This window comes from Leucopleurus acutus, assembly GCF_964270905.1.
Source record: "Leucopleurus acutus genome assembly, chromosome: 8".
NCBI classification, from domain to species: domain Eukaryota; kingdom Metazoa; phylum Chordata; class Mammalia; order Artiodactyla; family Delphinidae; genus Leucopleurus; species Leucopleurus acutus.
Genome location: NC_139151.1, coordinates 66,342,216 through 66,367,968, shown reverse-complemented (window position 1 = coordinate 66,367,968; position 25,753 = coordinate 66,342,216). Strand labels below are relative to the sequence as shown.

Sequence of the window (25,753 nt, the reverse complement as noted above, 5' to 3'; positions counted from 1 at the left end):
CGAAGATTTATTATAAAACCACATAATGAAAACAGCGTGATTCAGGTGCGAGGACAGATAAACCAGTGGAAATGAACAGAAGGTTCAAAAATGAACCTGCCTCATTAATGACAAAAGTGTCACTGCAATGAAGTGGGGGAAAGAGATGGCTTTTTAAATAAATGCTGCTGAATCAACTGGATAACAACATGGAAAAAAAATAAACACTCACCCTACCTCACAGAATATACAAAAATCTATCTTACGTTGGTCACAGACTTAATTATGAAAGATAAAATAATAAAGCTTCTATAACAGTGTTGTACAATAGAAATCCAACATGAGCCATGTATGTCATTTATAATTTTCTAGTAGCCACATTAAAAAATGTAAAAACAGACAGATGAAATTAGTCTTAATCATATGTTTAGCTCAAATTTCAAAAATATTATCATTTCAATGTGTAATCAAATATAAAAATATTAATGAGATCTTTTACATTATTTCATTCAAACTAAGTCTTCAGAATCTGGTGCATATTTTATACTTACAGCACATCTTGTTTCTTGTTTTTTTTTTTTTATATATAGCTCCTTTATTTGTAGAAAAGATTTGTGGAAAACAAGGTAAATTTTATAAAAATTACATGCACTCCCAAAATGAAACTCATCACTGGTGATAAAGAAGTGACTGAAGTAATAACCAGTTTACCTGGGATGATTTGCCGGGATGCTAAAGGGGAGATATTACTTGGTACAGTCCGCTATATGCACCAGAATAATAGTTACTGACCTTTGAAATTTATGGAAAGAACCATACAAATCGTTTTCAGATATAACTTTAATTTTTGGAAGTATTTGAATGGTTTTTTAAAATTTTTAAGTATTTATTTATTTATTTTTGGCTGCGTTGGGTCTTTGTTGCTGTGCGCGGGCTTTCTCTAGTTGCAGTGAGCGGGGGCTACTCTTTGTTGCGGTGAGTGGGCTTCTCATTGCGGTGGCTTTTCTTGTTACGGACCATGGGCTGCAGAGCACAGGCTTAGTAGTTGTGGTGCATGGGCTTAGCTGCTTCGCAGCATGTGGGATCTTCCCAGACCAGGGCTCAAACCCGTGTCCCCTGCATTGGCAGGTGGATTCTTAACCACTGTGCCACCAGGGAAGCCCTTGAATGGTTTTAAACATGGGCTTGAATTTGTAAACATCTACAACTTTCCCCCACAAGGACTCCCAGCCCAAGAGTAAGCTGTGGCTTAACCAAACGGGAATGTCTGTGCTGTTGAAGGCCAGTGCTACTTTCCACGGAGGGGAACATCAACCCTTTTCTGGCTTGTTAGAACTTTCAAGGCCCTTATGTCTTTGATGCTGAGCATCTGGCCAGGGGCATTTTGTGAACCAGACAATGAGAGCTTCTTGGAATGAGCACATCTTGGTTTAGACAATACATTTTCAATAATTAAAGTGAAATGTAATCCTATCAAAAGAGAAAAGTTGAGTTGAATAGAAAAATATTTTATACAGCTTCAGTTTTAAAATTTAAATCCATTAACATAAATAAAATTAAAAATTCAATTCCTTACTCACACTAGCCCTATCTTAAGTGTGAAATAGTGGCTACCCTATTGGACAGTGCAATTCCAGAAGGTAACACACAACAGTATCTTTGTGACCTCAGGATAGGGAAGATCTCATAAACAGGATGTAAAAATCAACAACAATAAGGGAAAATATTGATAAATTTGGCTTTATTAAAATAAGTGCCTTTGTTTATCAAAAACACCTTTAGAGAGTGAAAAAGTTAGCGGAAGAGTGGGAGAAGATGTTTTATATATACATATATCTGACAAAGGACTTATATCCAGAATCTACACAGATTACAAACCAATAAGGAAAGGGCTGACTACATAATGAAAGTATGGACAAAAGACTTGAATAGAGATATCATACAAGAAAATATCTACATAAGCATGTGAACAGTAGTGCAACATCATTATCAGGTAAATGCCAATTAAATCCATAAGATACCACCACACGTCCATAAAAATGGTGACATCAACAAAACAAAACAAAACAGAAACTATGGAGTGTTCTCAAGGATGTAGGTCAAGGGGAGTTCTCAGTTCCTGCTGGAGGGTATACACATTGGCACAACCACTTTGGAAAACCACTTGACAGTACCTACTAAAGCAAACCAATCACGCCTAACCCTAGGACCTAGCAATTCACTCCCAGGTACGTACTGACAGAGATTCTCTCTTCGCCCATACTCTAGCCAAGCTCACCTGAGCCCCCTCGACTAGACCTCAAACTTGGCCCGTAGCAACTAGGCTCTCAACACAAATAGTTTAGCCCACCCTCTTCTTCCTACACTGAAAGACTTAAACACTGGCAGTTTCTAACAGTTCAAGGCCACATCCCTAGGATGACCCAGTCCCCCTTAAAGTACCTGCCTGAGAAAACTCAAGACTGACAAATGAATTTACTGTTTGTTTTAGCCAACACCTGTCTGTAGGCTCCTGACCACACTTTCTTAGAGCCTTTACTAAAAAGGGCTTACAACTGTCAATGCTGCTTCTGTCCCTTTGGGAGGTATATGTATCTCCTACCACTCAGGAGGACCAGAAAGCCAGTCCTTTCAAATGCAATCATCAGGAAGGATAGGGCCTCAGTCTCCCAGTTTCTGGGGGAGGATAGAATCCTAACTTCAATCACTGCCAGCTAACAGACCCAGCTGACCTAACCAGCATTTACACTAACCGACGGTGTAGAACTTTTCACTTCCCTGACTCTACTGAGACCCCACTCACCCCTCTCCCTATTCCCTCATTCTCCCTGTCAAACACCCAGCCACCTCTGGCAAAATCGAAGCTGAGTTCAGTTCATACTGAACTCTCTTACCTACTGTAACAATAAATTACTAATTAAACTCTGTCCTTACCACTTTAACTAGTATCTGGCTTTGTTTATCTTTGACAATACCCAACAGAAACACTATGTATAAGGGTGCTGAAAGCAGCATTCTTCACAATAAAAACAACTGAAGACAACCTAAGTGCCCAGCATCAGAATGCACCAGTAAAGAGTGTCATATTCATACAAGCGAATAAAATGAGGTGGTGGAAAAGAGGAAACCACTGCTACGCATATGGACATGGATACATCCCCCTTAACGTTCAGTGAAAGAAGCCAGGCACAAAAGAGCACATACTTGTATTAGTTTTCTATTGTTGTGGGAGCAGTGAACACGATAGCAGCTTACAATAGCACCTACTGATTATCTCATAGTCATGTAGGTCAGAAGTGCAGGCCTGGCTCCACTGGGTCCTCTGCTCAGTGTCTCCCAAAGCTGCAGTCAAGGTGTCCACTAGGTTGGGGTCTCATTTGCAGCTAAGGGTTCTCTTCCAGCTCATTCAGATTGTTGGCAGAATTCAGTTCCAGGTTGTAGGACACGGGGTCCGTTTTCTTGCTGGCTGTCAGCTGGTTGTAGCTCCTAGAGGCCTCCTGCTCATAAGTTCTCTCACTGCATGACAGGTTACTCCTTCGAGGCCAGCAGGACCATGTTTTACTCATGCTTTGAATTTCTGACTTCGGGAAGGGCCCAGTCCTTGTTAAGGGCTCACCCGATTACGTTAGGCCTACCCATTTCCCTTTTGATGAACTCAAACTCAATTGTCTTGGAACTTAATTACAATTGCAAAACCCCATACCCTAAGCACAGGAGTGAGATCCACCATATTCACATTCCACCATACTCAAGAGGACGAGAGTACACAGGGCAAGAACATGGGAGGCAGGCAGCATGGGGTCCTCTCAGAATTTTGCCTACCACAAGACTGAATGATTCAAATTTATAAAGTCAAAAAATTGCAAAAATAATCTAAGACGACAGAAGTCAGATGGTACGCACTTTTGTTGGGTGGCACATATATTTGGGAAGAAGCATGAGGGAGTCTTCTGAATGCTGGTAGTGTTCTATATCTTGATCTCCAAGGTGATTACACAAATGTGCACTTTGCAAAAATTCATCAGTTTTGTACTTAATATTTGTGCATGTATTTTATACTGCAATAAATATTTTACACAAAAATTTTAAAAGAGAGGTTCTCAGGGTGCTTTGTTTAATTACATAGAGGAGCAATAATTAGCATTAAAATTGTTGGTATAAAATTGGCACTGGTAAGTGCTTGAAGTCAGTTTATGCCCCCAAGTAAAAGACTCTGAGAAGTTTATGTTTACCAATAATTTACCTGGCAAGGTGTGTTGTAAAAATGAGAAAAATTAAATTTCAGCTGGCTCTTTATTCAAGTGATCATAAATCTGAGGTATTTCCATTTGAATAAATTTTGAAAGTTTCTCACTCTCCGTTTCAATACTGTTTTCTCTCTCCATTGCACGAAGTGTGCAGGAAGTTAAGTGTAAAGTGAGCTCTGTGTGTGTGTGTGTGTGTGTGTGTGTGTGTGTATTTGTGATTGGTAGGCTGGGCGAGGGCAGGGAGATACAAGGAAACTAATGGGCCTTATCTGATAGGGTAGGTAAAATCTTTACATTCTTAGGATACTGACTTAAGAACACCTCAGAAACACAAAGCTCTTCTATGCGATGGGTCCAGGCACTATTTTCAGAGCTGGTCAGCTTTAACCTAATTCCATTCTGCACTCCCATTCTGTTCCAAGCTAAGGAAGTCACACCACTTCCTAATGAATATAAATGAATGCAGCCCTCCGTGGAAAATAAATCAGGAAAACACACTTACCCCAACTTATTCTAATCAGCACATACAGAAGTCATATAAATAGGATGTAAGTAAACTAAAGGCTAATCTCACTATGAATTTGATGCAAAAATCTTAAATAAAATATCAGCAAACAGAACAGAAAAGTATATTAAATAATAAGACACCATGACTGAGTGGTATTTATTTCAGCAATACAAGGATGGTTCAGTATCAGCGAATCCATTACATAATTCATACTATTAATTAAACTATGGAGCAAAAATCATGCAGTCATCTCAAATTGTGCTAACATTTAATAAAATTCAACATCCATTCATGATTTAAAATACTTTTAATAAAACAGGACTAGATGGCTATTTTCTCAAAATATATCTGGGTCAACCCAGAAGCCAGCACCATGCTTAAATGGGAAAACATTTAATGAGATGCATTCTCATTAAAGTTCAGAATATAATATAGAAACCATTATCACTACCTTAATATTGTTCTAGAGATGGTGGAAACCAAAGAAACTAGGAAACAAAATAAGTTAGTGCTACACAACTTAAAAACAAGAGGTAAAATTATCATTATTTGTAGATGTTATGACTGTATATTTGGGGAGGACCTAGGAGAAGTCATTGAAAAACATTTACAAGCAAAGAGAATTTAGTAAAAATGGATGGGTCAAAAATTACTATACAGAAATCAATAAATTTCATATACACAATAGTAGGAGGATAAAATGGAAAATATCTTATTTATAACAGCAACAAAAACAAACGTATCTAGTAATAAACTTAACAATAAATATGCAAGATCTGTATGATGTAAAGTTTAGAATATTCCAGAGGGTCACAAAAAAAGATATGGGCAAATGGAAAGGCAATCCATATCATAAGGTTGTACATTCTCACCGAGTTAGTTTGTAAACTTAATCCCATAAAAGTACTCACAGGATTTTGGGGGTACATAGGCAAGCTAATGCTCAGTCCATACAGAATATCAAAGAAGCAAGAAGAGCCAGGAAAGTTTTGAAAGAGAAGATCAATAATGAAATACTCTTCCTACCAGATGGTAAAATACAGAATTTTTTAAATATATAAAGGAAAATAATCAAAACAGTATGGAACTGATACATAACAGACAACTCAATAGAATATAATAGATGGTGTGGAAATCAGCCCAAGTACAGGAATCTGATATATGATAAAGATGTCATCTCACATAAGAGAAGAAAAGATGAATATTCACTAAATTATTTTAGGATAACCAAAGAGACATCTAAAAAAAGAAGGTTGGATCCATAGCTCACATTTTATAGTAGGGTAATTTCTTGATATAAACATATAAATGTAAAAAAATAAGAAACTTTGTCCATAAACTTAGAAAAAGTTCTTTCTGAATTATATTGTACAAAGCCCAGAAGCCATAAAATGGAAAATTGCTACAACTATTATATAAAAGTAAAATTTTATGTGGCAAAAATCACCATAAACAAAGTTAAACACAAACAAGAAGCTGGGAAAAGTATTTGTAATTTATATCACAAGAAAAAAGCTAAGTTTCCCTTTTACAAGAGTCCCTACATATTATCAAGAAAAATACCAACAACCCAACAGAAAACTAGATAAAGACAGAAACAACAGTTCACAGAAAAGGAAACACAAATGACTCTTCAATGTATGAAGAGATGCTCAATCTGTAATCAGGCTGGTAAAGATTTTTTTTTAAAGTTGGGTAGCGCACTGCAGTGTAGAAATAGCACTCTCGTACTTTGCTGCTTGGGGAGGGTGAAGCAGCACCACTTTGATGGAGGACAATTTGGCAATATCTATCAAAATTCTCAATTCACATGTACTGTGTTCCAGCACTTCCACTTCTAGGAATTTATCTTACAGGTAAATTCACACATATGCCAAATGGCCCAAGTTCTTCATTATTGTAGCACTGTTTGCAATAACAAAATTTTGAAATACTTAAGCTTTCCATCACAGGGGACTGATTGGCTACGTAAATTATGGTACATCTGCACAATGGAATACCATGGAGCTATGAAATGAAGGAGAAAGTTCTTTATGTACTAACACAGAATGATCTCCAAAATAAAATTAAAAGTTCAAAAAAAGTATGTACAATATGCTAGCATGTTATTATTTGTTCAAAAAAGAAAGAATATGATATGTAAATTTTCTCATATATTCATAAATTTTGTCTGGAAGAATGCCCAAGAACCTGATAATAGTATCTGTCATCAGGGATAGGACCTGGACGGCTCAGGGACAGACAGGGACAGGGATGGGAGATAGGACTATTCATTTTGTGCCTTTGTACCCTTTTATTTTGAGCCATGTGAATGTATTATCTATCAAAAAATGCACAGCATGATTGAACTTTATGATGTAATAAAAAGGGTGTAGTTATACACCAGCCTGTCCATGCTAATCCTGAATTGGCTGAAAATAAAGTCTCTTGTTAATCTGTATAGCTTTCTGAGTAAAGCACCAAAAGAGAGAAATAATTTTTTGCTTGAAAACTGAAGTCCCAAAATAAAAGTTAAATGTTTTTAAAGTTTAAAGAAATAAAGAAAAAGTTCTCAACAATAGGGATGGTAGAATCAGTTTGTTTAAAGCAATCAAACAAATAGCAACAACAAAAAAGTGTTTACACTGTCTCTAAGGATATGAGAGATTATGTTACTTTTAAAAAATATTTCCTTATTGTTGAATTATTCTGATCTGTTGATATATTAATTAATTTTGTAATTTGAAAAATTATAATCGGATTTAAATATAAAAAAGCCTTAGGTCCCATTGGTAACCAAATATACATAAGTGTGTTTAAGCTAGTAATAAAAAAAATACAAGTTTAAAAGAGACACCATTTTCTTGACTAGTAAAATAGTAACACTGAAAAAATATGATACTGAATGCAGGTAACAGTGTGGTGAAAAGGGTATTCTCATTAATGGCGAAATATAAACTGGTACCTTCCCCTTGTTTTAATTGAAATTTACAACACACCGTTGTAAGAAATAACACAGAAAGAACCTATATAGTCTTTACCCGTACAATTCTCTTTTAAAAAACAATTTGTCAGTGTCAGTTAAGAATCTTAAAAAACTCACACTTTTCAACTAGTAATTCCATTTCTTAGAACCTATCCTAAAAAAATATAATTCAAAGAAGAGAAAAAGCTATATGCATAAAAATGTTCATTCAATACCATATATAAAATATAAATATATTCATATATATATGTGTTAAACGATAAGAAAATAGTTCATTAAATAATAACATAAACACTAGACAGAATATTCTACAGCCATTATATCACATTTCTGTAGACTATGAGGTAACTGGCTTAATAGCTATGATATAATGTTGCTTTAAAAGATAAAATTTTATGTATAATAGTGAAAAATATTCATATGGTCAATGAGTGGGAAAGTAGCGGAATTATGGTTGATTCTTTGCCTCTTCCAAAACTTTCTAGAACGTAATTTCAAATTTAATTTTTTCAGATTTTTTTCAAATTTTCTAAATTCAAGTTTTCCTACTTTTGTCAGAATTTAATTTGAGAAGCAAAAAGAGATGAAAGATGCCTGCTTGTTAACCCAGTAACTAATTGCCCAGCATGAACGGTAGACTTTTGTTAGGAGAGAGCCACTTACTTGCATCTTTCTCTGGAGAAGGAGGAGGGACCCCCTGCCCCAGACAGGTGCCATTGACCAGCTTCTCTGGGGGCTGGGCATTGCCCATGGGCGGCACCTTCCCCTTGGGGCTGCTGAAGAGGTCTTGCAGGTCCTTTCTTGGTCTGGATTCTCGGAGGAAACTCTCAAAAGATTTGTCTTTGAGTCTGAGGGAGGAAAAGAGTGAGGTCTTTTTCTTGGGATCCCTGGAAGCATCTGGGATGGTCTCTTGCAAACTCACTTTCTCCAGGAGGGTGGGGACATCTTCGATCTTGCTGCAGGGTGGGGACACGAGTGCAGGAAATGTCTTGGATGACTGGTTGGGCAAACTGTGGGTGCGGAGGGCAGGGTCAGGAGGGCTCGGGGCTGAGGGCTGGGCAGCCCTGGCGGCTGGGGGGCCCAGGGAGAAGAAGGCTGAGGCCCTGCTCGCTATGTCTCTCTTGGGGGACCGTTGGTCCCAGTCTTTACTGGAGCTGCTTTTCCGAAGGTTGAATGAGCGCGTGCAAGCGTGGGGTGGGCTGGTGGGCAAAGTCTTTGACTCTAGCTTGGCCCAGGCCTTTCTGCCATTGTCGGAATTGGGGAGGAGCGGCTCCAGGGACCTCCGGATGGCGTTGGCTATGAGCCGCAGCGGGGACTTGGGCGGGGCCCCGCTTTGCTCCCTGGGAGTCCGTTCAGCTGGGGTCCTCATCTTCTCCTGAGCCTCTCTCTGGGCTGGTAAGGTCTCTCTCACTGCCCGAGGGAGCAGCAAGGGGCGGACTGGTTTCAGCACACCTCCTCCTCGGCCATTCTCGGGGCTTTTCTGGGAAAGTCGCACCCTGGCTTCCAGGCGCAAGCTCTTAGGGTTGGAGTCATTCCAATCTAGCAACCTAGTCTTCTGCTCCCGAGTGAGAAGCAGCTTCTTTAAGCCCGACTTCTTCTCCTCTGCCAGCTCTGACCTACCCTCCTCTCCCCTCCTGGGTCTGGTACTCCCTTCTCCAGGGTCCTCTCCAGCCCTGGGAGACAGCTGTTGGTCTGGCGAGCACCTGTCCTTCCCTCCAATGGGGTGTGGGCCTCTGTGGATGCTTCTGGTACCCACAGGAAGGGCCTCTGCTTCCTGACTCCCATCAGAAGCCATCTCTGCAGGGCCGGATGGCCTCGAGCTTTCGAGGCTGTCTCCACCAGGCCTCACCAGGCAGTATTCTGTCTGCTCCAGCACCTGGCCACGAGGGATATGCAGGGGGATTTCCTTGGGTGGTCCTTGGGTTCTGGCTTGCCTCAGAAAGCCTGGGGTGGAAGGACTGAAATGACCTCTCGAGACCTGAGAAGGAGGGTTGCAAACTGTCACCTGGAAGGGACAGGCAAAAAGGAGCAGTGATTTTTAGAAGTTCCCAGCATTTATTTATATGAGGAACGCACATCTCAGTCTATAGCCCCCTCCCTTCCTCTCTCCAGATCTCAGATACCCAAAGTCAAAAAGAATTCTGCCTAGGATGATTTCAGAGGGCCACTCTTCCTCCTAAGTGGCTGCCTTGGGATGGGCTGGAATTGGCCCAGAGCCCCCATATCACTGACCAAAGTCTTTCCTGAGCCTTAGATTAGGTGGGTAGGAAGCCAGAGAGGAAAGCAAAGTCACTGACAAGCTCCTGGGCCAGTGAGGGGACGGCTGGCCTGGTCCCTGTGGGTGGCCAGGCACACAAGGAAGCTCAGCCATGGCCCCTACTAAAGGGCACATTCCACCCATAGGTATGTTCCTCCAACAACCGAGAAACCAAGGCTTCTTCTTTGGAGACCGTTAAGGTAAGGTAGACAGCTACCCTTCTGGCTTGGAGCTGTGGTGGCAGGACAGCCTTTAGGATCTTCCAGTGACCCTTCAAAACCTGACTCATGCCTCTCACCACTGAGAAAGCAGCCATGTCTAGCATGCAGGAGCTTGGCCCTTGGCAAAGGGAGAATGTAGAAGACTGGAGAAGGAGTGACTGTGCCCCAAGAGCTCTGGTCATGGGAGCTTCACAAGAGTCTGTACTTTTCTGTCTTAGATCTTCTACTTCCCAGAGCCTAGAACAAGGTCTGGCAGGTAATAGAGGCTTGATAAACCCATATTGAAGGAAAGAGTCCAACCATGACTGTCTCGGTGATGCCATTTTCTATTCAAGGGGGTGTTGCTTCCAAGGTCCTCAGCTGCTACCAAAGGTACCCTGCATTCTGTGCCTGCCATCCTACAGCTGCCAGCTCCTCTACCCCCTCTGTGAGGCCCTCAAGGGCAGAGCACGAGCCCTAGCATCTCTGCATCCCACAGTCCAGCTCAGATCCCATGCCCTAGAAAGTCTGCTGAACGAGTGGGTGGCTGTGCCCTCCGTGGCTGAGAAGGAGCAGGGTGCTTTCGTGGAAAGGACGAGTGAAGAGGTGTGGGGTGGACTCCTGACAGAGCATCCCTCTGGCCCTGGCTGTGCACGTGGGGTGACCCAAGGGTGCTGGGAATCCAGAGCTCAGTGTGGAAGTGGGAGGAGTACAGGCAGCTTGTCGTCCTCCACCTGTGCAGGGCCCTGAGGGCACTTACCTGAGGCGGGGAAAAGCTATCCAGAGCGTGCGGGACACCAGCTGAAGAAGAAGACAGCAGAGAAGGCGAAGGCGAAGGGGAAGGAGAAGCTTCCTTTGGAGGCGCCATAGGTCTTTTGTTGTTCACTGGTGTCATATCTACCAAGGACAGAACACGCTCTCCATTACAGACTTGTAGCTTCCTTATTTTACCAGGAAAAGAGGAGGTTTTCAGTGAAGCTCCTCTCTATAGAGTCAGAAGGAGGAAGACGCCAGAGACGGATTCAGAGGCCCCGGAGCCCACTGCTTGGGACTTGGAAGAACAGGCATAGGAGTGTTGAACAGGCTCCCGCGGGGGAAGTAGGTCCCAGGACGAAAAGTCCAAGAACCACTGTGTCTCACACACACGTGAGAATGTCCCTGAGAGTTAGAACAGGGGTCTCCAGGCTGTTTCCGGGAAACGGACATCTACCTCTAAGGTTTGCCCTAGAGCCATCGTGGTGGGGAGCTGGGGCTGCATTAAATCACTTAGTCGATAAACCACCTGAGGCCTCTTCCCGTAAGATGCAAGCTGGACCATTCGCCACGGGCGTAGACGGGAGAGGCAGTCACCGCCAAGGAAGCGGGCCCTTCCTCCCACATGTGTATCACGGGGCCCTCAGACGAGATGGTTAGTTTGAGATTTTAAGAGAACACAGGGAGGGAGGTTATAATGAGTATCAACTCATTTGAAGCATATGGAGTGGGGTTCGTGCCAAGCTCCTGTGGGTCAGGGAACAAATGAGAGCCAGTGCATGTGCTGTCCTTCTCGACGGGAGAAAGGAGTGTGGCCAGGGCCGAGGACGAGCCTCACCCTGAACTGTGGGAGCTGAACCCAATTAGTCTAGTTACAGCAGAATTCCGACAGATGTCGCCTATAAGATCAATCTCATTCCCTCTCTCATGAGTGCACACACACACGTGCGCCCACAGACCCCCACTAGTAACCTTAATCTAAACTCTCGAGCATTTTGTTTCCCTCTTGGACTGTTTCAATAATAGGTCCTCAAAGGGATTCAGGAGATACCATCCTCACTTCCGGATTTGCCCACTCAATGTCTGACCCTTCAGCCCAGCCAGCTCTCCTGTTAGCCTTCCTGGCACATAAAGGCTGTTCCGCAGAGACTTCCCAGGACCACTGTCTCTAACGACCCCCTCCTGTCAGACTTCCTGCTTCTGGCGGCTCAGCTGACCCACTTCCCTTTCCCTCCAAGGTGTCCAGCCTTCAGATTTCAGCTTGTCTCTAAACACAATCCACGGGCCTCAGTTTCCCCAAAGCTTTGGCTGAGAGGTTCCTCCTCTGGGACCCACCCAGGCCAGGCTAAACCCAAGCCTCACTCCAAGAGGAGTTCCTTCCAGACCCGTGTGCACAGTGGAGCCACACAGGGGGTTGTCAGTACTCCGTCCTGCTTTCCTCTTACAAATGCAAGCACGTTAGAGCTTGCGTCCCAGGCCCGGGCTCTGAAAAGCTGGCCACACACACCATCGGCAAGCTCCCCAAGGGAAGTGCTCCAGGGGAAAAGGTAACTTGGGGGAACAGATCTGAGGGCGGCAGGAAGGAGCTGCTGGGGACAAAGGCTACTGGCTGCCAGGAGCTGACGCTGGGTCGGGGGGGTGGGGGCGGCTGGCCGGCCTGCCTGTCACCCGAACCCCCTTCTCAGCCCCCAATTAGATGGTTCGAGCCTAAAAAGGCAAAAGTTGTGAGCCAGTTGTTGCCTTGCTTCCTGTCCTCAGCTTGCCAAATTCCTGCTGAATTCCTTCCCCTCCTCTTCCTGGCCCCCTCATTCTCCTCTCTCTGCCACCTCCTGAATCAAACTCCTGAACTTGTCCCAAAGTCCCCTCAGCTCCACACACTGCCTTTTTGTTCCCCCGAGGAGCGATCCGGGAACCCTGCGACACAGAGCCAGGACACCTTGGGAGCCAAGCTGATAGGAAAGCCTTGGGGTTCTCAAGGTCATGACCTGGGAGCTGCCCCCCTCTCCTGTGTCTAATCCCCAACCCCACCCAGCAAGTGGGATCTCTCTCCACACGTGAGCCTCAAGACTGTCTTCAGGATAGAAATTGGGGGCAGGGGGCTTGAGGAGGTGGGGGAAGCAACACACCTGCCACTCAAGCCACTGCCTGGGAGGTGGGCAGTGCCTAGGAATGGAAGGGGAGGCCGGAGCCCAGCTGACAGGTGATGGGAAATTTCACCCACCTGAGGCCTTTGGCTTCCCTCAGAGGATGGTAAAGGGGAACCTGGGACCCCACCCCTGTCACACCCACACCAGCCACCTGACACAGTGAGTTACGTAACCCCTCAGTTTCATCTGAAAAATGGGAACCCTAGTGCTGTTTCATGCGGAAGCTAAAGAAATAAAATGGGATAAAAAGAGGTGCCCAGTGCAAAGCACAAAGTAAATGCCACATGCTAGCTAAATATTCATTCCATCCCCTTCCCTTCCTCCCATGCACATGAGTGGTGTCCAATAAAGGCACTGCTAAACGGCTGACCTGTTCCGGGGGGTAGGAGGTGCTGCACATCCACCCTGGCCAGGATTCCTCTAACTCACGGCCCACAGGCTTGGTTCTCATTGACCAACTCAGGTCCTTCTCGCCCTTTCTTGTTTTGCTTGAAACCTCAGCACGGTCCAGCCAGGTCTGCCCTGCCCTCTGCAGGAGCCTCAGTCCTGGGTGCCACTGGCCCTTCCAGTCCCATTGTGCAAAGGAGGTCGATGAACAGATCAGGGTCTGGATTACAGCTCCTCCCATATCCCTCCTGGGTCAGCTGCCTCTTCTCTGGTCCTCTGGCCCTTCCAGTCCCATTGTGCAAAGGAGGTCGATGAACAGATCAGGGTCTGGATTACAGCTCCTCCCATATCCCTCCTGGGTCAGCTGCCTCTTCTCTGGGTACTCTGGCAATGGAGGCCTTTCCCTTGATCCTAGAGGTCATTCTGGTGAGTATGGTCAGCTGGGTGAGGGCAATAAGGGCAGGCACGCAGCCCCCTCCATCCTCTTGCCTGGGGCTGGGGCCAGAGCCAGCCTTAACAGGGCAGTGAAGGAATAGAGGAGTTGGTGTGCCCCAAGCTCTGCTCCCTCCCACAGGACCAGCCTTGCCCAATGGGTTTCCTTTTGGGCAAAATGAAGATGACCAAAAAGATGGCTCTGAGGGTTTTCACAAAGACTGGGATTCCAGGGTGCAGCTCCCCAGAACTTGGAGCTTAGGCAATACTCAAATCCTCCCAAAGTCTTTGAACACCCTCTAGGGGCTGCAGCCTGCTCAGGCCTAACCCACGTTCTCTATTTGTTCCTGCACTGAGTTCAACTCAGTTCAGCCAGCTTGGTCCCTGGTTCTTTAGTTTGTTCATTCATTTGTTCGTTCATTCATTCATTCATTCATTCATCCACTTATTCATTCGTTCTGCAAGCAAGGACTGGGTGCCCCTTCTGCACCAGGCTCATGCTAGGCACTAAGCCCATAGAAATGATTCAAACTCAAGGCCTGCCCTCATACCAGCTTTTACATGCACTTGAGAACCCACGCCTGATACTCCTGAGAAACCAGGCCGCTGGTTAGCAGTCCCCTCTCTCCTGTGCCTCCTCCAGCACCCACACCCTGCTGTGAGGGTCCCCCGCCAGACTCCCTGCTCTCACTCCAGATCAGGAACTTCTTGAGGGCAGGGCTGGGCCCCTTGCACTGGTGGCACTCAGTGAAGTCGGAAGAACTGGATGGAATCTGCACCCAAATGGACCTATCCACAGAAGCAGAATTCCCATGACTGGGGAGGGGCTGAGGTGCGGAGTTAATGAGACGCGTGGGAAAGGCCTGCCCCAGGCCTTCGGGAAACGGTGATTCCCTCCTTCCCCTCGCCTTCGCTGCCTGGGATCACACAATGGTTCAAGAGTCATTTTAGGTTGTCCCCAGGTGAAGTGGCCGACTCAGGTGTGCCCTGGTCCTGTTCCAGAAGTGCCCATTGTCCCAGCCTGGCCCGAGTGAAAAGGGCCGCAGGTCTACGGGTTGCAGAGAATGACTCACTGGCCAGGAGTCAGCGTTGACTCAGGAGGCAGGAGTCAACTAAATTAGCACGCTATTCCATCTCCAGTGTTTCTTTTAAGAAGCCTTCATCTAACCCCAGGTTTTCCTGGGTCTACCCCTCCTACAGCAAGGTCCGGAGAGGGAGCATGGGGGCAGGAGGAGATGGAAGGCAGCGATGGACTTGGGATCAGATGAAGAGCCCCTGCCCCCTCTCAGGATTGGAGAGATGGAATCTCTGCTCTGTAACTAGGGCAGCGCCAGGACCATGCTGGCCCTGGGGCGCTGCGCAACCGGGCACGCGGTCACTGCGCCCCCTAGTGGGAGTCCACTGCCTTGGCACCCGCCGCGGGCCCTGGTCCTCACCCACCTGCTCTTCCCTGGGATGCGGGACCATAACCCGCTCAGAAAAAGGAGCAGCGCGGTGTGTATTTGTGAGTTTGTGTATGTGCGTGTGTGCGATGTGCGTGTGTCTTCGGATTCCTTCATTGCTTTGCCCATTACTGCACGAAGTCAAGCTGATGCCCCCAGCCCAACTCCAGTGTACTGAATCAAAATGTATAGACCCTCAGGTCTCAGTTTCCTCATCTGCGTTTCAAGAAGATTGGAGCGGATGGCTGCTAAGGTCCCTTTCAAGTGCAATTGTAGAGTTCTAAGGCCCTGTGACTCCAGAGTGGGGAGCTGGGGAGGCAGAAGAAAAAGTAGCAAATCCCTTGGAAAGTGCTTCCTCTAGTGAGCAGTGGAAATAGTCCAACAGTACATTTCTTTCCTTGCCCCTCACATCCAGGAGGCCAGTTCAGAGAGGACATGTGAGGAGTGAGAACAGCTGCCCCTGGGAATTAATCAGACAGCTCCTGCCCCCTCCCACCCCCCAGGGAGCTCATGACTCACTCGACTGGAATTTTCTTCTCCCGCTCTGGTATTTGCTGGGAGTTGGAAACTGGAAGCTGTTGGCCCTCTGCAGAACTGTGGTGGGAAAAAGAAAGAGGGAGAGAAGATGGGGAGGGAGGAAGAGTCTGTTAAACGGGTAGGATAAACAGGGAGTTTTTTCTTATGGCCCAGTTACCAAAAGTTAGTAGACTAATGGTCATAATTGACTGAGCCCCTTCCTTTCCTCAGACCGAACCATCCTGTCCCTATGACACACACTTCCAACTTTTCATTCATTCACTCATCAAATTGTTTTGAGACCCTGCTATGGGCCAGGTACTGCCCTCTTTCAGAAAATATCTCAAATTATGATTCTAACTCACCCATTGTTAATAAGCATGTATGCATACATGTTTATATGCATACATGTATATACATATGTCCGTATATACACAAGCATATACGACACGTTCATTTAAAGCAGAGCAGCTCTTTGGAGCTGAAGTCTCACATCAATGCCCCAAAGGTGTCATAGATGAACCAGAGCTGCTCTCATCGAAGCCTGGAAGCTGCAGAAAGCGCCTCCTTCTCTCTACCCCCAGAGCCCCCAAAACCCTTTGGGAACAAGTTTTAACTGAACTCCTGGACACTCCATGGCCACAACCCCTCCTCTTGGCCTGCTTCCGATGGAAACACATTTGCAGGATGCCGTGGGCTGCGTTATGAAGACCCTTTGCCCAGCTGGGCCTTGAGAATCAGCTGAGCAAAATTAACATCACAGGCAGAAGAAATGGGTCTTAGCCATTTGGGACCTACGAGTGGGATGTAAATATACCCCACTCCCACACTGGGCCCTCAGATTTGGCCTCAGACTCCAGGTCTCCGTGGTGGTTCCATCACAGCCAGAGAGAAAGACGGGGCAAGGCACACCTGAATGGCTCCCACACGTGGGACCAGGAGGTGTGGAAGGAAAGGAAGCCCGCAGGACTGATGTGGGCGTGGAGAGTGGGTGGGGAAGCTTTCAACACAGCTGGCCCTGCCCGCCCTCTGTCTGCAGGAAGTCCTAGATTCCACTCCCCGCCAGGGCTCAGAGCTGCTGTCAGCTCTTACCAGCCAGGCTGTGGAGCACAGGCGTCCACCCGACCTGGGGGCTTCCTTTCCTCAGCAGGAGGTCTTTTAGCTCCTGAGCTCCTTGGCTCCCCTCCCTTATCAATTTGGAGAGCTTTGCTCCTGCTGTGTCTGGTCTGGCGGTTCCCCATCCCACAGGTCTGCTGTCATAATCAAGCTCACGGGTTTGAGGGGGAGGAGCCTATGTGGATAGGTGAGGGTGCCATCTCCCTGTCTCCCCACTGCAGCATGAACAGTCTATGTACAATGTAGGGCCACTTCCCCCTGCCAAGTGCAAGTCATGGATGTTTTACATAAGGAACAAGCACAGCTGATTCCTGCAGACCAGAGTTAACCTCTTCATCACCTAACGGAGAAATTACTCAAGAAACACAGAAGAGTGCCAGAAGCTCTTACTGCTTCTCCTTGGCTCTTAACTTTGTGGAATGGGATTTATTAGAAATGGTTAAAATTCATGAGAGGTTTTCCATCACTGGTGTTTATAGGGCGTCCATGCACACATTTTTACCACAATAGGAATAGAGTGGGTAGTCATGATTTGATCTGGTAATTTTGAGCAGAGTAAAGCAGGGCTGTTCCCTTCTTTTTAGTTCATAGTATATTTATTTAATGTGTTTATATTTGTTTTAAGGGAGTACTTTTGGAGATCTTAGTGTATGACTCTCTGCAAAAGGAGTAAGAGGGTAAGTGTTGTGACACAGGGTGCTGATGACATCATTTTATTAACAATAAATGTCCTCCATAGGCCATTGGACCATCCTGTTATCAAATTATTGCCAGAAAAAAATGGATAAATACCGATTTTTCTAAATCAGAATAATTTGAGGGCAGATTCCCTCCTAACTGTAACTGGTTTATGTCCAAGAACCCAGTGCACTAGATCAATTCGTTTAGTTGTTTAGGCGTGCATTTTATAACTAATGCATCCAAGCAGGCCTCTAGGAAGCTGCTCTTCTGCGATTCCCAAAGCGCAGGACGTGGCCCTCCTGCCTGGAGGCATCTGGGGTGCTTCCATAAACGCAGATACTGGTCCCCACTCTAGACCCAAGGCATCTGAATCTCTGAAGGAGGGAACCTAGGAATCTGCCTCTTAAGCAGGATTTTTACGAACCACTAAACTAGGTGTTTTAGGGGAGCATTACTGAGCATTTTCTATGGCCTCTATTACACAGGGCTCAGTTTCTGTTTTAAACCATCATGGTGGGCATGCTCTATGTTAAAGAACTTTGAGGAGGGGATACGTTCCTTGATGAGCTGTGGCAGTCCCAGAGTCTTTTCAAAGGCGGTAAAACATATACAATATAAAAATCACCATTGTAACCACCTTTAAGTATAGGGTTGAATGGCATTAAGTACGTTCACGTTGTTGTGCAAACATTAATTCCATCCATCTCCGGAACTTCTTCATCCCACTGAAACTCTGTCCCCATTAAACAGTAATCCCCATCCACCCTCTTCCCCCAGCCCCTGGTTATCACTTTTCTATACTTTCTGCCTCTGTGACTTTGACTATTCTGGGTGCCTCATAGAAGTGGGATCATACAATACTTGTCCTGGCTTAGTTCACAGTTCACTTAGCATAGTAACTTCAAGTTTCATCCATGTTGTAGCATGTGTCACAACTTCACTCCTTTTTAATGCTGAATAACATTCCATTGTGTGGATATAGCACAATTTGTTTATCCATTCACCTGCTGATGGACATTTGGGTCATTTCTCCTTTCGGAAATTGTGAAAAATGCTGTTATGAGCACAATGTACAAACCGGGCATCTTTTTAAAGCAACATCCTGGTCTTTTTCGGCATGCCCTCGGCTAACCTCCGAGTCATTTATCCAGGTGAAAATAGTGATTAACAAAGCTCCGTGACACCCACAACATGATGTCAACCCTACACTATGTGGTAAAGTGATGGACTCACCACAACCAGCAACACGAAACACAGAGCTTAGACTATGCCAGCGATTGTAGCCTTACAATGTGGTCTGCTTGGCAGTGATGGAAATCATGATGGATAAAGACAAAGCCAACAGAAGATTGCTTGAAAGTTGTGAGGTCTATTCACTTCTCTGTCTACTATGTTTCTTATTCTGGAATTAAACTGGACTGTGAAACAAAATGCTTTAGCCACAAGGCCTTGATCTCTCCACCTAACCCCATCCTCCTGGGAGAAGTTCTCTAGCTGAGTCATGTTTTGCTGTCATGCTCTCACCTGCCAGCAAAGGATGCTGCACGAAACAGCCTTGGGAAAACTATTGCTGCATTTTCTGCAGACCCCCTTGTTCAAGACACGACCAAACACACCTCTCAATATCATCTATTTGACATGGGCTGGAAGATTTCCATAGGGTGAAGCATTAGGAAAAGTGGTACCGGCTCTGAGACCTGCTGCACACCAATGTATTTTTTTTCCTTGTGAACAGTCAGAAGTAATTGTCTGTTTCCATTTGAACTCTAGCTGCCAGAAAACTCAGAATCAAATTTATGATTCCACTAGAGCAACTGTTTAGGATCATGGTCTGCCTCTCTGAGGTCTATACCTCCTAAACTGGTTCTCCCTTTCATGTATATATCTTTAGGCTTTATCTTTCATATATATAGACACACAATTTTGTTTTATGTCTTTCTTGTAAGTTGCCTAAAATCCTCTGACAGTTGAGGAGAAAGGAGAAATGGAGGGAAGGGATGAAAGGTGGGCAGTCTTCGTATCTATAAATGAGGAGGCTGGAGCCCAGGGTGACGGAGAGGCCAGCAGTACCCAAGACTCTGTCCACTGCCTGTGCTAAGCCTCTCTGGACAGCACCACAAATGGTACTTAGCAAATGTGTTTTAATGGCAATTTGTCCTTTTTAAAAACAGCTCACATGAGAGGGTAAATCCAGAGTTTACAGGATTCTGGCCCCAGCCCTGGTCTTCCTGTGAAACCATCACTCGTAAGAACATTTCTAGGTTCATGTGGAAGTTCTGCTCTCGGCCACCAGAGGGAAGCGCAGGACAAGTAGAGCTGCGGCTTTCCCCCGGCAGCTAAGGCCATTGGTCCTGATGATGGCAAGCTGCTATTAGCCTGTTTCTTCCCACCCACAGGTCACTAGTTGCCCTTGACTAAATCAAAACATTCAGTTCAAGGCCCTTTATTAAAACAAGCCGGAATGCTAAAGACAATGGCTTCTTTGGGTGTGCAGCATCCAGCACTGGGCCACACCACTTACCAAGCTGTGTGAGTCCTTGGGAAAACACTCAGTCCATCTGAACACCTGTAAAATGGGCTTCATGCTACTTACCTCACATGGTCATCCTGAGGATGAAGTGGGGCCGTGTACAGGGAAAGCCCTGGCCAATACAGGTACTCAGTGATAGGGCATGTGTTATAGCACATTCCACAAGTCACCAAGCACTGGTAGTGGCCCTGTGCTGCCCCCTGGTGGCACCAGAGAAACTGTGCTGCTCAGAGAGGTGTGTGGTCCAACAGCAGCTGAGCCCACCTCCTTTTCCCTCACGGGCTATGGAATGCCAGAGGGCCCCTCACAGATAATCAGAGGACGCTGCTCCAGGAAAGAGGGTGCTGGGGCCCCCTTATCTCTGCCTGTGACACATAGCCAGCCAGCCCCCTCCGCCTCCTTCCCACTTGAGATTCCAAAGCTGCCCATGGAGAGGGAGGCTGGGCCTGGGTCCAGTCCCCTCACCCCCACTTGTACCCCGGCCCCCAAAGGTCCCAGCTCCACTGCCTCTGAGCCTGAGGGCCAGGCCTACTGTCACGTGGTCCTCCATGAGGAAAAACTGTCCATGGGGGTCCCTGTCCCCCTCCCCTCTTCCACCCCCATGTCCCAGGATCACGCAAGCCCGTCTGTCTGTCCCGCCCAGGCAGGCCCTCTGCTCACCACGCACAGCTTCAGGCTCCTCGAGGCCACGTGGAGAGACTGCCCTGGGCAGGGCCTCCCTCAGGGAGCTGTGCTGGGCCAGCGGCTTCAGGAAGGGTGAGGGTCGGGGTCCCTGTCGCCGGGGTCTTTCGTCCCAGGGCTCTGCACTGGAGGCCTCACTGCCACCACGGTCCGCCTCTTCGTCCGAGCTGGGAGGAGGAAGGAAAGAGCAGGTGAGCGAGGAGGCCTGCCATCCCGGACGCACTGTGCCCTGCCCGTCGCTGCCCTCCAGCAGGCAAAGGGGTTCTAGGGCAAGGGCCACGGGTTAGTTACCTCTGTGCCTGGCACCCAGTCTCTGGCTTTGTTATGGGCTGACCCGTGCCCCGCCCCCCAAATTCACATGAAGTCCTAACGCCTAGTACCTCAGAATGTGACTGCTTTGAGAAACAGGGTCTTTAAAGAGGTAATTAGATTAAAATGAGGTCATTAGGGTGGGCGCTAATCCAATCTGACTGGTGTCCTTACAATTTTCCTGACAAGGAAATTTAGACACAGGCATACGTACAAGGAAAATGCCACATAAACGAGAAGACCACCATCTACAAGCTGAGGAGAGGGGCCTGGAACAGAATCTTCCCTCATGGTCCTCAGAAGGAACCAACCCTGCTGACACCTTGATCTTGAACTTCTAGAACCATGAGAAAATAAATCTCTGCTGTTTAAGCCACCCGTCTGTGGTTCTTCGTGGCAGCCCTAGCACGCGAATGCAGGCAAGTTCAGATCAGAGCAGGTGAAAGAGGCCCAGAGATGTACAATGAAGTATTCACGTGAAGGCTGGTCCTCCCATCTTCACCGTCCCCGAGCAGGACTCCTAAGCTCTCTGGGGTAGAATGAGCTCATCATTAGGACTTGGGCCTAAAACGTCAGGCATTTAAAGGCTTGCTTCCCTTGGGAATAGATGAGGGAATGGAAAAGACTACAGAAAAGAATGCGTGGGGAGATATTTAACCTGGGTCTGAAATAGCCATCAGGAATTCAGGTGGTGTGGGAGTGGAAGCGGGGTGTCCTAGGTAGTGGGGACAGCACAGCACAGTCCTGGGGTGGGGAAGCACAGAACCTACTGGCTAGTGACATTTTCATGAATAAGTATATTTCTCTCTCTCTTCCTCTCTACGTCCAGCATGCTTCTTTGTGTGAGAGCACCGCCCCTTGTCCATCTGTGAGCTTTGGTGGGCCATCTGTCCATCAGCCTGCCCAAGCCTGCCACTCACAACAGCACCCCAGGCCGGCTCATCGATTAGCCCTAATGTAATGTTAGTACCAGTTGGAGCCCAACCTTGAAATCTTGATATGTGGACATGAATCTATGGATGTAGGCTGAGGCCCCAGCAGCCAAGTGTTCCACATACGGGCCTCTCCGTGGATGGTTGTAGAGCCAACATATTTGCCTTTGTTACTTAAGCTTCTTTGGGTTGTTCTACACCCTTGACATGTTAATTCTTCGATCCTGACAACTCCCTACGGATTATCCCATCTTACAGATGGGGAAATGGAGGCACAGAGAGGTCACACTGCAAGTGAGTGGGGTAAGACCAGTTCCCGAATGCTGTCCCCTTGCCCAACCCATCCTGCCCCCGTCCTGCAGCAGCAGGAACGTACCTGCTGTCGTCACTGGTGACCAGGACACGCACAGCCAGCACGTCCTGCCCAACCACTTCCTCCCCGGGGCTGATCCTCACTGACGTCCACTCAGAGGGCAGCGGGGAGACGACTCCACCAGCCACATCCCCGTGCTCGAGCTCCGGGACACTCTTGGGCTTCTTGGGGGAGGTTGGTTCATCTGTTGAGAGGAGAAGAGGGTCTAGAGAGATGGTGGGAATGGACTGCCCCACAGGGCGCCTGCCCTTCCTCCAGAGGCTTGGGTGGACACTCTAAGATGGACCTCATCCACCGTGCCATCACTGGATCCCCAACACTTAGCCCACCGGACACCCCAGCATTTAGAGCACATGTCTTGTGTGCAGGGCACGAACGTACACGCTGTCTGACTTAAGAGTAAAGGAGGGTCTGTAATGTCCATAGGTCCCACCCCAGGTCCACCAGCCTCTGCATTGCTGTTATCAGAATCCCAATGTCCAACGTGTCACTAAACCCAGTGGTAACTTCTCATTTCTCATCTTACTTGACACACCAGAAGCCTCTGACCCCGCTGATCACTCCTTCCTTCTAGAAACAGCCCTTCTCTCAGCTTCCAGGACAGCACAGCCTGGCTCCCTCCTCCCCACTGGCTACCTCCTTCTCCCTTTGTTTCTTTCACTGGTTGCCCCCGCCCCACCCCGTGACCTCTCAGCACTGGAAGGTCCCAGGACTGTCTTTGAACCTCTTCTCTTCTCATCTCCACTCATGTCCTTGATGATCTCATCTGGTTTCAGCCTTAAATAACCCTAGACAACAATGACTCACACAAGTCTCTCTCCAGCCTGGACATTCCCCTGAATCTAGACGCGTATACGCCGCGGCTTACTTGGCATCTCCAGGTGGATGTCCAGTAGACACATCACGCTCATGCCCATGGAATTCTCCATCTCCGCCTCTCCCCAAGCCTGCCTCCCGCATGGCCCTCCCATCTTGGTAAATGGCAACTTGGGCCTTCAGGTTGCTCCAGGCAACACTTCAGTGTTATCCTTGACTCCTTTAGTTCTTTCACTCTTCACTCAAGCTATCAGCAAATCCAGTTGGCTCTACCTTGAAAATACGTCAGGAATCCAGGCACCTGTCACCACCTCTTCTGCTGCCACCCTGGCCCCAGCCACCATCACCTCTTGTCTGGGTTACAGAAACGGCCTCTACTGGTCTCCCTGCTTTCCCTCTGGTCATGCCCCACCCCTCAGTCTATTCTCAACACAGCTGCCGAGTGCCTGTTAACATGTAAGTCAGATCACGCCACCCCCTGTCACAATCCTCCAGGGCCCCTGTGACCTCAACTCCCAGTGCTGTCCCCGGCTCTCTGCTCTGACCACGTGACCGTTGTGCTGTCCCTCCGCACGCAGCACGCCCCCCATCTCAGCCCCGGCTCAGAGGCTCTTGCCTCTTTCTTGGAGACTGCCCCCAGAGGGCAGGGCTCGCTCACCCGCCTCCTTCAAACCTTTGTTGCCTTCTCAAGGAGGTGACCCTGACCGTCCTCCTGAAACTGCAACCCACACCCTCAGCGCTTTCCTTTCCTCTTTATTTTTATTCATAGCACATCGCACCTTCTAATAAACTATACACTTTTCCCATTTATTTTGTTTGTTATTTCTCTCCCATGCCTAGAATAAAAGCAGTGATTTTCGCCTTTCATTTCTTGCTAGAATGGTGCCTGGTGAAGAGTAGATGCTCAATAATAAATACCTGTTAAATGAATCAATGAATCAATGAATGAATAAATGAGCAAGACAGGCAGCCCAAGTCCCAGATCCCTCTTGGCCACTAACTGGCTCCACGACCCCCTCTCTGGTCACAGCGGGGTAGGAGTCCTTTCTCCTCTCTAAGGCTGACATTGCACTTGAACTTGGCTCCTCCTACACCGCCCCTACACTGCCCCCCCCCCGCCCCCCTGCCCCGGTTAAGGACCATTATCTCCTCTTCCCTGTGTCATTAATTCTTTGTCTACTGGATCTTTTCCATCAGTATTAACATATGCTGAAACCTCTCCGGTTTTAAGAAGACCATTTTTAATCCCAGTTCCCCCCTCCCCCCACTCCCCAGCCAACTCTTCTTCCTCCTTCCCAGCCAATCTTCTGGGAAGACTTTGCTGCACTTTCTCCACTTCCTCACCTCCCAGCACTCACTCCTCAATCCCCTATGATCCTGCCTATGCCTCCACTACCCGAACTGCCCCCAACGAAGTCCCTAGTGCCCTCCTTGTTGTTGCTAAATCCAATTCACAAGGCTTTGGGGTCCTCCTGCAGCTCTTGCCCTCTGAGCCCTCCCTGCTCCCAGGGCGCTTACTCTCCCTGCCTAGCTGACCGTTCCATCTCAGCCATCCCGACTTCTAGCCAACGCTTAAGTCCCGGGTTCTTCATGCTTCTACCTGGGCCCTCTCATTTTTTTCACCACACACACTCTTTCTGGGAGATGTTATCTAATCTTTATTTATCATCTGCAAAGGTAACTCGAGAAATTTTGATTTTTATGTGCAATGCCTCACATTTTAAAATACTATACACACAGGTCCAACGCGACACGTCTACAGCCAGATGCAGCCAGTGGTTTGCCAGTTTGCAAGCCCTGGTACAGGGCATGCTTGCTGCGAGGACATGTATGCACCCTTCTGCACTGGGGCGGCTGTGGACAGAGGAGGAGCATCTGGGAGCAGGTATCATAACTGGATGCTTGACTGTGTCGTTATAATAATGGCAGCAGCTTACTTTTATTGGGTACTTTTATCAAGGATTGTTTAAGTGTTTAACATGTAATAAGTCTATTAAATTCCACACAAGCTTCCGAGAAAAGTAGTATTATCCCCATTTTGCTGCTGAGAAAACAGGTGAACAGAGAGGTTAAGACACCAGCACTCGGTCGGACATTTCGTCAAAGGACGGGGACCAGTCTGTATGTCTGTGAGCACAACCAAGCCACAAATGGACAGCAGTGCACGTGGCCATGATTCTGGGAGTTTGGACTGGAAGACGTCCCCAGTTCTTCACTTCCTCCCCATAACAGAGTTGTGGTTTGTCCTATGACCTTGCGGTCCTTCCCACTGGAGTAGATGGGGTGAGCTTCCCTGCTCAGTTGACATGAGGCTTGGCCGTGAGACTTGCTTTGACCAGTGGAAATCAGTGGGTGTGACATGAGCAGCGGCTTTCAATGGCCTTGCTGTCTGGCTAGTCCACTCACACTCCTGCTCGCTGGCCATGAGAAGAGTTCGTCCCAGATGGCTGCTGCCCCTTCAGCAGCCTAGGTGCCCGACTGT

The 25,753-nt window shown here is 47.2% G+C and overlaps 1 protein-coding gene across 1 annotated transcript in view; it reads right to left on the bottom strand.

Annotated features, from left to right (window-relative positions):
• LOC309965476 (F-actin-monooxygenase MICAL2-like) overlaps positions 1-23,384 on the bottom strand; it is a gene marked incomplete at its 5' end in the record, with an annotated part of 68,858 nt that extends 45,474 nt beyond the window's left edge. Inside the window, 6 exons of the mRNA XM_082845001.1 lie at positions 8,363-9,704; positions 10,917-11,053; positions 15,837-15,911; positions 20,821-21,008; positions 22,459-22,639; positions 23,324-23,384. Coding sequence (XP_082701127.1) covers positions 8,363-9,704; positions 10,917-11,053; positions 15,837-15,911; positions 20,821-21,008; positions 22,459-22,639; positions 23,324-23,384 — 1,984 coding nt within the window. The remainder of the gene's footprint in view (positions 1-8,362; positions 9,705-10,916; positions 11,054-15,836; positions 15,912-20,820; positions 21,009-22,458; positions 22,640-23,323) is intronic.
• Positions 23,385-25,753: the final 2,369 nt, after the last annotated feature.